At 40.8% G+C, this 12,492-nt stretch overlaps 1 protein-coding gene across 3 annotated transcripts in view; it reads left to right on the top strand.

Annotated features, from left to right (window-relative positions):
• The window catches only part of MAPK14 (mitogen-activated protein kinase 14), a gene marked incomplete at both ends in the record, with an annotated part of 75,487 nt that extends 69,943 nt beyond the window's left edge, over positions 1-5,544 (top strand). For 2 of the 3 annotated variants that reach the window (XM_084259597.1, XM_084259596.1), the window contains 3 exons: positions 1,225-1,303; positions 4,567-4,740; positions 5,477-5,544. In XM_084259597.1, coding sequence (XP_084115723.1) covers positions 1,225-1,303; positions 4,567-4,740; positions 5,477-5,544 — 321 coding nt within the window. Of the gene's footprint in view, positions 1-1,224; positions 1,304-4,566; positions 4,741-5,476 lie in introns of those variants that run through there. The other variant, XM_084259598.1, reaches the window with a different exon arrangement.
• Positions 5,545-12,492: the final 6,948 nt, after the last annotated feature.

Raw genomic sequence — 12,492 nt, 5'->3', positions numbered from 1 at the left:
GAAGCACACAATTCCAAATTCTGTACTCACATGATTATTCTCAAGACCAGTTTTTGGTTGTGCCTTGATTAGAGCTATCAGACCTTGAAAGTGTCTGAAATTCCATAGAATGATATTTAGATAAATATCTAAATGATATTTAGAATGATATTTAGAAATTGATGATGAAACATCTCTAGGAAATGAGAACATTTCCTTTCTAAAGTCGACAGTGAATGGCAGCCATTTATTGAGCTCTCACTCTGAGCTGAGTGCTGTGCTATGGAACGGCTTATTAGCTCTAATCCTCACTCCAACCCTGTGGAGTTGGCATTGTCATGAATCCCTATAGACAAAGATTCCAAGACTTAAAGACAACACTTGACTTGATCAAAGTGACAAAGTCAAGATTCAGACTCAAGCCTGTCCCACCCCAGAAACCAAACTCGTAGCAGCTTATTGGTAATAAAAATGTGTCAGAATTTTCGTCGAAGCACTTTCATGAGTTTTATCTCACTTAAATTTCACAGTAGCCTTATGATATGGGCAAGCCAAATATTAGTATCTAGTACTGATATTCACAGATGAAGTAGCTGATATGCTAGGTGAGAGTTGCCCAAGTAGATGTAGCTGATAAGCTGTAGAGAGGTGTACATGGACCCTGTAGTTTATAATCCATTACTCTTTATGGCTCCTCTTAAAGCTTTTTTTTTTTTTTAAATATTCAAGGCTCTTAGAAGAACACACCAAACTTACTTGCTCTAAGATTACTTTTTTAGCAAGGTTTAATACTGATATCCTTTTGAGGTATTAGTTGTGCTTACAGAGGTCAGCACCAGCAAAAGAACGCTGGTCCTAGATTTTCTTGAGAAATATTGAGCCCTATGAAGATTTTAGCTTTTTAAGAAGTCTGTCTCAAAATAAATTAATTCTTAGAGACCTTCCCCTTATTTTTTAAAATTCTGATTCTAAATTCAGAGAGCAAAGGAATAGGAACTTAATTTTCAGTATTCTCATTTACCTGAAATATAAATGGCTGTCTGAGAGATAGCCAGAATACGTAAAGGTAATGTTTATAGATAATGATGTTAGGGTGGCAGTAATGGAGAATTCTTTAATGAATATCAAATACAGCCATCCAAGAGCTAAGAGACTCCATCTTTGATACTTGTTCCATGAAGGATCAAGACTCTTAGAGCAGTAACATTATTGAACAACACCATTTGAAAACCTTTGTTTTTGCAGGCAAGAAACTACATTCAGTCTCTGACCCAGATGCCGAAGATGAACTTTGCAAACGTATTTATTGGTGCCAACCCCTTGGGTGAGTTGACCATATCCTCATCTCATGGATATTGAATTGGTTATGACATAAATGAGGGATTTGAAAAAGAGTTTTTCCTTTTGACTAAATAGGGCAACATTAATTAAATCTTGGAAGGTGGTAAATAATGTCATTTATTATCTGTGTTTATAAATTGCTTGTATTTTTTTTTAATCACATGCTTATATATTTAAATGATCACAGAATTTAGTGGGAGAAACGATAATGGGAAAAGACTGAGGGAGACAGAAAGAAAGGTTTGGAGGAATGCCTGCAATTCATTCACAACCGCTGTCATTTTATGATGTCCCAGGCTGAGGGTAAAAACAACTGAAGCACAGGTGGGTGTGTAGAGGACCCACGCAGGAGCTCTCTGCAGTGTGCTTTGCTCTGCATGTAGCTTGCTGGTGCTCCTGACATCCTCATCCCTTCCCTCTTCTTCCTCTGTCCCTCAGAGACTTCACCATTCTCTCATCTTTGTGGAACTATTTTGCCACCTGAGACTTTAAGAAATGGCTCTTTATTTCCACCTGCTACTCTCATCTCCAAGATCCTTGGCAAAGGGATAAGTGTGGCCTTGGCTGAAAAAAGGAGTTGTTTTATTCCTTAAAGCTGGGCCCAATATCTGCTTCATTTGGCCCTGAAAGTGGCATTGCCTGAGACTTTTGGTTTCCTGACTCTAGGATAGTGCCTTTGGATAGCAGACAGAAAAATCAAACCAGGAGCTCACTACAAGGCCCTCCAATAATAATTAACCTCAATTTCCTGAAAATTGTATTGTAGTGGTATGTGTTTAGACCTCACTGCATTTCTTTAAGTCTGTGTGAGCCAACCCTCTGTTGAAGGATCCTAGCAACTGTGCTTCAGGTTTAGTTTTATACTTTTGAGGACTGACAGCCATGAGGACCTCTTCAGAAGCTGGAGTGAAGGCTAAGTGGATTTGCTTTATTAAGTACTTCATTCATTGTGATTGTTGAGAGTGGTTTCACTGTTATTGTGATAATTCCTACAACAGCAGAGATACTCACACTCTCTGAAGTGTTGGGCAGTTATGGAAATGTTGATGTGAACTTTGGAGCTGGAGAGGATGTCATCTGAGTCATTCCCAAGTCCAAGAGTGAATCCACAGTCATCAGTGATAGTGATATATATATATAGCATTCTGTTGGGATTGGTTTAGGTTTGCACCTGCTCTCATATACTCTCATTGGCTTTGTATGATTTATTTGAACTGTATTATTATCTATTTCAAGGATCTATGAGAAGCTCTTTTTGAGTCATAACTACTCTAGGATGTTGGGAAATGATGTTGTGTGTCATTTCTTGTCTGTCATTTCTTTTCTGTCATTCAGTTCTGAATATTTTCATCATATCAGCTCATGTTGTTGTAGACATGGAAATTTTCACTATTTCACCTCCCGCTCACCAACTCAAAGATATTTCTTAATTCATTTTTTTATGGGGTGGAGGGAATAGGTATGTATCCTAGAAACTTATTTAGGTCACATGCATCCTGATAGGTGTCCCATTCCCCTGAAGTCATGATGTTTGAACATTCAGAACTGGATACCACTTAGCAATATGCACTACAAGTGAGCTGAATGGAGGCTTTGGGCCATCTGGTGTTCAGCACTGCAGTTCACAGAATTTAAATGTTCCTGACAATCCACTGCCAAACCAGTGATGTCATACAGAGTCTCTTCTTGCAGCCAGAACATGGTGCTAATGACCTCGAGCTTGCACCCAGCATATTAACTGAGCAGGCTACACCAATGATATAAATATTGAAACAAGATTTTGTCATCACTGACTTCATGTTTTACCACTATTCCCAAAACATTGATTAAAACTTAAATTGCTCTTTAATATGGTATAATCTTAGAGGAGTCTTTTCTTACCCATAATCAAGGTATTAGATATAAGAACACACTTTTTACCTTAGGGTGGCAAAAACTCATCATATAATCCAAACTATGCCTGGTAAGGTTTATTTTTCTGTGAAAAATAAATTTATAAAAATAAATGTAATTGATTTCCATAGTCACCCCAAACCCACATTTCTCCTTAAGTTTACTCTGGAATTCAGACTGAAGCACAGGGATCTTCTATAACCCCAAGTATGCACAGCAGTAGATTTCTTCAGGAAACTGTCCTCCCCTTCAGTGCCCACTTCTGCCCCCTCCACATTTAAGGAACCATCAATAACTTACAAAGTCTCAAAGCCTTTCTGTTTATCAAAGGAGTAGCTGTGGTTATGGAAATATTTATTCTCCCAGGTGCCTTCTAACTTCTGGTTTTCAGAAATTACAAGGAATAGAGGGAAAAGGTACAGATACCTGATAAACACAAAAAGGCAATCAGACAAATTCGTAATGATGAGTTTTCTCAGGAAAACTGGAGGCTCTTTTCAGGTCAAAATCAGGGGAAAATAAAGATTAAGGGCAGGGAACTGGGATTATTCTAGATCAAGAGAAACTAAAGAAACCAAATCAAGTGCAATGCATGGCCTTGTTGGATCCTGGTTTGAACAAATGATAACAGTTTTATGATTACATAAGAAGATGTCATTATATTAACATATTTAGGAATAAAATGCCATATCTATAATTCCATTTTTAAGTGATTTGGCAAAAATTATAGTCGGCTAGATAAAGAATATTAAATGTTGAAAACAGTGGTATGCATATATGTTCACTGTGCTGTTGTTATTTCACAGTGAAAATTTTTAAAATAAAATTCCCTTTTATCCACATATCACCCACATACCTATGTAAAACACTGATAATTGTTTGACAATTCATTGGCTGAATCGTTGCCTTATATTAGTAATAAACAGTGAAAGGCAAAAAAAAAAAAAAAAAACCAAAAAACCCAAGAACCCAGCCCTTTTACCTCTTCTAAAATCACTGTAATTATAGGCTTTCATTTTGGTGGTAATTTGACTACAGTGGTAGCAGTTTGATGGTGACATTCTACAAAAACTTGTTCGAACAGAATCCAAGTTAATTTTATATGTTTTTCTTTATGATATATTCTTTAAAAACACACTTGTAAACATCCATAAAGGAACATTATAGAGCAGGCACTTTATCAAAACGGTAACTATGGTCATGGAAATATTTATTCTCCCAATTGCTGTCTAACTTCTGGTTTTCAGAAATTCTTTAAATATGAAGTGTCAAAACTATGTGATTCCTTAAGATGCTTACGTTTTTGGTAATGTGTTAACTCTTCTTATTCTTTCCCATCTATGATACTGACAGCTGTTGACTTGCTGGAAAAGATGCTGGTATTGGACTCAGATAAGAGAATCACGGCAGCCCAAGCCCTTGCACATGCCTACTTTGCTCAGTACCACGATCCTGATGATGAACCAGTGGCTGATCCTTACGATCAGTCCTTTGAAAGCAGGGACCTCCTTATAGATGAATGGAAAAGTAAGTCACGAGGACAGGATTAACATCTAGCTTGTGAAAGATTTTAGAATCTTACCTACTTAGAACTGGGGCAAAAGAGGGTTTATAGCTTTCTGTTACCACTAGCCTAAAACTGTGGGAAAAATAAAAATTTCTGAGTAGTTATCACCAACTTGCTGAGACTTGTAACTAGGGTCTCTAATGCAGAATGAGTATGTTACTGTCATGGAAACTGTCTGCTGGAGATGGTGACACCCCGGGCCTCTGAGACACTTTTGTCTGGTCTGACGTTGTACACAGCCTCCCCGTCTGCATAGAGCTTTGAGGTTCTTAGAGTCCGTGAAATTACAGTACCTCTCTGAGCTAAGTAGGGTGTAGTATCTTTATAGTTTTACAGTTGGTCAAATTGGGACAAAAGAAGACTTGTAGCTTATCTGGTTCCTTAGACCTAGTTAGGGACATATCCAAAATGGAACCCAACTCTGTTATTCTTGAGCACCATCTCCAGAGAACATTAAAGAGGAAGTACTCAGTGATGAAAGAAACAAGAAAAAGTGGGTTTGTTTGTTTTTTTTTGTCCATATCTTTGAACCTCATATTCCTTTAGGATATCACACATAAGCAACGAAACGGTTACTTGAAATAGCCCATCAAGCCTCTCGCCTGGACGGGGAGGAGGGATCCTGAGCTTAGAAGGTAGAGCGCTTGCCTGCAAAGAGGATAGTCTCACACCCTATTTTTCCTTCCCAATTTCTAGGCCTGACCTACGATGAAGTCATCAGCTTTGTGCCACCACCCCTTGACCAAGAAGAGATGGAGTCCTGAGCACCTGATTTCTGTTCTGTTGATCCCACTTCACTGTGAGGGGAAAGCCTTTTCATGGGAACTCTCCAAATATCATTCAAGTGCCTCTTGATGCAGAGATTTCCTCCTTGGTGGAAGGGGTGTGTGTGTGTGTGTGTGTGTGTGTGTGTGTGTGCGTGCGTGTATGTGCGCGCATGTGTGTGTGCGTAAATACGCACACGTGTGCATGTGTGTTTGCGTGTGTGCATGTGTATGCCTGTCTTTGTGGGGGGGGTGTAAGAGAATATGAGCAAACTATGATCACAGTGACTTTACATGGAGTTGCCGCTGCCCCGTGGCAGCCTCCGCTTGCTCTTCTTCGTGAGTCAGCTCAGGCACACAGAGCTGCCATCTTCTTGGGGATATGTCAAATACAAAGTAAAAAATATTAAACATCCCAAATCCCAGTCATGCTTTTGCCATTTTGGCGTCTCCCTGTGGCCCCACCGTGATGGTGGGGTTAGAAGACTGCCTTCCACAGTGGCGCAAAGAAGGCTCACTGCTGGCTTCTTCACATCTGACGCACCCTTCAGCACAGCGAAAGGCCCAGCTGGCTGTGTGCGCTAGTCTACAAGAGTCTCAGAACTCAACAGGTGTATATGAAACTGTAAATATGTTTGTGCCTTAAAAGGAGAGAAGAAAGTGTAGTCAGTTAGGAGAGTGCAGCAGATGAAGTTCTGAGCCAACGTTGTCAGACGGCCACTTAAGTAACCAGGGAGCCTTCCAGAGGCGCCATGTGTGCACGTGTGAGCATGTGTGTTCTCTCTTTCCCTCTCCCCCCAGATGTTGTTGCCATTTCTCTGCTTACCCCTCACCTCCAGTGCAGAGGTTTCTTGAGTATTGGCCCCAGTAGTCAGAAGCCGGCTCTTGCTGTCAGTGTCCTTCCTGTGTGCTCTTTATTCCTAGCAGAGTGACAGTGTATTTGCACGTCTTGCTATTTGAGCATGCCCAGCTGCTTGTCCTGTCCTCCTCGGGAGGCCCTAGTGCCAGGCAAGTTTGCCAGCGAAGACTTCTTGGGTAGTTCAGAACCCACGTCACCCCGGCTGCTGCTGTGGGCAGGCGACATCATTCTCTTCAGCCCCCAGTGCTATTTGTGTTGTACACAATTGATACTCCAGGTGCTTTTGATGTGAAAACTATGAAGAAATGAAACAGATGGATGTATAGCGTTTTCATTCTTGCCATCTGGTTTTCAACAAGCTATTTTCGGGAAGTTATCGTGGGAAAGATCAGGGCTTTTCCCAGGAATATCTCAAACTTTGGAAAGGAAGTTACTCTCTTCACTCCCAATAAGCGATGCTAAGAAATGCTGAAAATCAAAGTGAAAAATAAAACTCATGAGGCCAGAAACTCCTTTTGCAATCTTTGTTTAAATATGGTTATTTAAAAAAAAAAAAAAAAAGCAACAAGTTTTCTTTTCCACCCCTCTCTGGAAAAGGGTCTTCTTGGCAGCTTCATATTGACTTCTTGGTTTGGGGAGAAATAAATTTTATTTCAGAATTTTGTATACTGCAGGAATCTTTTGAGAATGTGATTCCTTTTGATGGGGAGAAAGGGCAAATTATTTTAATATTTTGTATTTTCAACTTTATAAAGATGAAATATCCTCAGGGGTGGAAAAGAGTTGTTTTCATAATTTTCTGAATTTTAGGCATCTTATCCGACATAAGGGCCCATATTTAAAACTTTTGTGAAAGTATGAAGCCACTTCCGTTTTGGCTGTGAGACGAAGTCTTGTGTTTGGGCCCAGATGTTTCCATTTCTCTGTCACAGCTCAGTGACACGTGCACTCCAGAGGGACAGGGTAGGACCCCTGAGTCCACTGGAGCAGGAAGGCAGGAGGCAGGCTTCCTGGTGATCACACCTCACCTGGGGTGCTCCCCCTTTTTAAAGGAAAACGAACGCAAAGGCCTCATCTCCTTTATATGCAGTTCAAATCCTCACAACCCACAGCAGGATGAATTTTATCAGCCGTGTTTGGTTGTAAATGCTAGTGTGATTTCCTATAGAAATACTGCTCTGAATATTTTTTAATAAAGGTCTTTGCACATGTGACCACATACGTGTTAGGAGGCTGCATGCTCCAGGAGCCTGGACTCAGCTGGAGCCTGTGGAAGAGCTCCTGGGTTTCTGAGCATTGTACTCCCGTCTCCTGATTTCTCCTAATTTCTCTGATGAGAAAACAAAAGAGAGAATGAGGGAAACTGCTATTTTATTTGTATTCATGAACTTGGCTGTAATCGGTTATGCCATATAGGATGTCATACAATACCACTGGTTCAAATAAAGCCTATTTTTCAAATTTAGTGAGTTTCTCAAATTTATTTTATTTTTCTTGTATTCGTGTGTAGGTAATGCACACTGTGGCATTGTATCTGTGTTCTTTCAGCAGTGTTCTTTCAGCTGTGGCCTGGCATACATTCTACCTGGCATACATAATCTACCTTAATAGCCAAGAGCAGATCAGCATGGGGTGACCTGGCCAGCTCTGACTGCTGCTCTGGGGTGTCAGAGTAGCCTAGAACAGGGGTCAGCACATTGGCCAACAGCCAAATCCAGTTTATCACCTGTTTTTGTGTTTAGCTGACTAAACATGATTTTTACATTTTTAAATAGTTGAAATGAAAGAACAATATTTTTGTAGCATGTGAAAAATAATGTAAATTTCAAATTGAAGTGTCCGTAAATAAATATCACACCCGCACATCTCTTTGCCTTTGCCTGCTTTTTGCACTACAGTGATAGGGTTGAATAGTTGAGACAGAGACCATCTGGCCTACAAAGTCTAAACTTGATAGAAGTTTGCAGGTGGCTGGCCCAGGACTTCACTCTCCTCCTGTGTAAAGTGAAGTTTGTTTAAATAGGTGTTTTGTTCTTTTCAGCTTTGACATTCTAAGTTTATCTATACAAAGTATATTTTTATTTTAAAATTGCCAGAGAGAAAGGTTAGATGGGCACATTGTTTATAGACATTTAAGCAAAGTATTGTATGACTCTTTCTGTCTATGGCTCTTGACAATAGTCTCCAAACTACTGAATTGCATCAAAGGACCATGAGATCTCACAGCTGAGTTTTCAGGGCCTGTGTTGGCGTGTTTCCTTTCTCGGTGGCCTAGGAATGCCGACAGGTTTCCCGGGGCAGATTGTGAGCCCCAGCCTGTGAGGATATAGAGGGCTTGCAGCTGGGGTTTTTGTCTTGTTCTGTGAGCTGGTTTTTGGCTGGTAGCTGGAAGGGACGGCATTGGTAGAAGGCGAACTAAGCATGGGCTTTTTTCATCCTTCCTCAGTGACTTCTTAAGGGGGTAAACAGAAAAGGGACCCATGTGCCACATGATACATCAGCTTCTGGAAGGATTCGATAATTGTAGGAAATATTTTGCCTTTGCATACCAGACATGAGTGCTGGGACATAAGAAAGTGCAAATGCCAGGCTTCTGAGAATGGAGGGGCTGTTCAGCTACTGGAGAGGGATTAACACCAAAAAAAAAAAAAAAACTCACCTAAAGTGAATCCACTTAAGATGGGGACCAAAGTGTCACAGTCTGTGGTAGGATTGGGGGAGTCTAATTGGGACTTTTATCACGAAAACTGAACAAATGACTTTTTTTTAAGATTATTTATGCATACAAGAACTGGGGTGCAGGTCAGAGATATGGGGGGTGAGAGGATTGACCAGAGACAGAATGGGGAGCAGAACAGGCAGATCTACTGAAATACACTGCTGAGGGGAGCAGCAGGCGAGACAGGAGAGGTCTGCTATGCCTTGTGGGTTAGTTCCTCGCCGGGGATTGAACTCAGGTCTCAGTGGCTGCCGATAGCTTCATAGAGCTGAGACTTAAACCCTTGTGCCACCAAGAGGGCCCTAAAAACCTTAAAAAACATTTTTATAATTTCAAATGTATTTTTCATGAAGAATGAGTCAAGTGTTTGCTTTTTCAAGTGAAACCATGGTTTAGTATTTTACAATGTCCTTCCCATTTGATTACTCAGCATAATCATAGAGGGAATTGTTGCCAAGGGTTTGAGGTCTTCCTCAGTTCTCTTAAGGACCTCCATCTTAATATTCACATTTTTAAAATTAATATAAGGTGATAAGTGTCACCTTATCACCATTCCCTTTACTGTCTAGTCTGAGTGCCAAATCCACATTATTCAGTGGCTTGAGATTTGAGTAGTTTTCTAGCATTGGTGAAGTTCATCACATCTGCCATCTTTTGCAAATTTGCAGTGATTTCAATTACTCAGCATTGTATTTGTGTCATATGCTTATAATGTGATTAGAGACTAACCCAAGACTAGACCACAGTGGGTACAAGAGACATTCTAAGTTCTGATACTTACGAAGCCAGGAGGGACAAGTTTTATCAGTAGTCTCTTCACCAGTGAATGTTTTCCTGTGCCAACTTTCACTTCTGTATACAATCTGATAGCTGCAAGACCTAGCTAACAGGCAAATGATAAAGACCCTTTTCATTTACAATATAGATGTATTTTAATATAGATACCATTTGAACTTAGCATTTACACTTCTCAACTTACAGACCTCACAAGTACACAAACCAAAAAGTTTAAGGTTATTCAATGTCATGTTCTTTGTAAAAACAAAACATTGGAAGTAACCCACATATTTATCAATAAGGACTTGATTGAATAAGGTCATTTGCTCCACGGAATGCAGTACAGCTAGGTATGGATACATGTGCAGTATATATTATGAGAGAAAAACCAAGTGGCAAACTGTAGTATACCCTTCCCCTTTCTTAACTGATTGATAGTATTTGGCTATGAAAAACCTAGAGGAATACACATCAAACTCTTACAACCTCCTCTAGGGTAATGGATTATATATAGGAGGCTCTAACTCTGTGCAACTTCTATTATGTTGCTTTCTTTTTACACAGTGATTTCTTCTGTAATCAGAAAATTTTAAAAATTTTTGATAAGAAAGATTTTCAAAGTCTGTGGCCTGGAGAACCATTCTCAATTTCAGCTTTGCCAGTGCCCAAAGGCAATTTTTCAAGACAGAACACTTGCTAGAAAGGGGTTGACCCAGAGCTCTGGTGAGCAGAGTGCCTTTGGAGTAGGATTCTTCCCCAAGCTGGGAAGGCTGAGCAGTTTCTTCCCCAAGCAGAAGAATATATTGTTGAAGAGTCAGAAGCAGGATTTTTCAGCTACTGGAGAGGGATTAACACTAAAATAAAGCTCACCTAAAGTGAATCCACTTAAGATGGGGACCAAAGTGTCACAGTATGTGATAATTGGGGGAGTCTAATAGGGACTTTCAAAATGAAAACTGAACAAAATGACTTTTTTAAAAAAGATTATTTGTGCATACAAGAACTGGGGTGCAGGTCAGAGATACGGGGGGTGAGAGGGTGAGAGGATTGACCAGAGACAGAATGGGGAGAACAGGCAGATCTGCTGAAATACATTGCTGAGGGGAGCAGCAGGCTAGCAAATAATAGCACTCTTGACATCTTGGGCCAGGTAATTATTTGTGGTGGAAACAGTCCTGTACTATGAAGGATGTTGAGCACCATCTCTGACTCTTCCTCTCAATAGTGGCACACATATACCCTTCTCCCAGTTATGACACCCCAAAATATCTCCAGATGTTGTCCAATATCCCCCTGGGTGAAAAATTGTCCCTGCTTGTGACCACCGGTCTAAACATGAGACATTCCCCTGTCTTGCAGAACTCCAAAACCTCTAAAGATGAAATAACTGAAGGTTCGCACATACTAACCTGTTGTCAGAGAGGTGTCTTGATAATCTTGGGGGGGAAGTACGAAAGACCTTTTTTCAGACTTGAGTAGATCTTTAAGAGGAAGATGTTAAGCAGTTCAGAAGAAAGCATATTCAACACTGAATTAAGTCTTCCATTTTCTTAAAAAGTGGGTGTTGAATGAATATAAAGTCATTTGTTCAGAACTTCTTTGATTTAAACACAGAAAACCTCAGTGGTTAAACTGAGGTATGATTGCAAGGTTTTCTTAGACAGGTTAATGGGTTATAATGAGAATAATACTGGGTTTCAAGGACACACAGACCTGAATTCTGATCCCAGATCAACTGTTGTCAGATGTGTGACCTGGGAAAGCAGTTTCTGGCTTTGGGGTGATTGTAAAGATTAAATGTAGTAACAAACCTCATTGTGCCTGGTATGATGTGGCATTCTCAAGATATTGGTTAATTTGCATCTCACTTGAGTTGACCTTGGGCCTTGAGGCTGTCCTAGTGGAGTGTGGAAGTGTTCTGCCTCTGCAGTGGAGAACAGTGTGAGTCTCTGAAGTCCATCAGAAAGAGCACTCCCGGGCATCCCCGCTGGCGCAGCGGTTGAGCGCTGGGTTGCGAAGCTGCCCGCGGCCTCTGCAGCGCCGGTTCCATCCCCGGCTGCTCCCCGGCCACCAGAGGAGGGTCCCACATGGCGCACAGACCTCTCCTGCCGCCCGCTGCTCCCCTCAGCAGTGTACTTCGGTCCTTCTGCCTGCTCTGCTCCCTGCTCTGGCTCTGGTGAATTCTCTCACCCTCCCGAGCTTCTGACTGTGCCCAGTGCTTGTATAAATAAATAAATAAATCTTTAAAAAAAAAAAAAAAAAAAAAGAAGGTGCACTCCCAAGAACTAGATGGTCCAGGGCCTGGTTCTAATGCCATTTCTGAAAAACTCCCATTACTAAGCCCAGAAGCTATGGGTACTCGGGCTGTGGGGTACTGTTGTATTACAAAGCTATTCACTTAGTTTGGAGAATGGGATAGAAGTCACTGAACAGTTAAATGAGGAAGTAAACCTAAGTCCAGTTTTGCAATTAGGAAAAATAATTATATGCAGAAGCCACCACCTTTTGAGTGTCCGTTGAGGAGGGGTTAAAAAAAAAACCCACAGTGCCAACTTAGTGCCTTGACAAAGACCAGCAGTTCTCAACTCAATCG

Source organism: Talpa europaea, assembly GCF_964194135.1.
Source record: "Talpa europaea genome assembly, chromosome: 2".
NCBI classification, from domain to species: domain Eukaryota; kingdom Metazoa; phylum Chordata; class Mammalia; order Eulipotyphla; family Talpidae; genus Talpa; species Talpa europaea.
The sequence above is the reverse complement of the archived record's forward strand: the minus strand, read 5'-3'. Positions and strand labels throughout refer to the sequence as shown.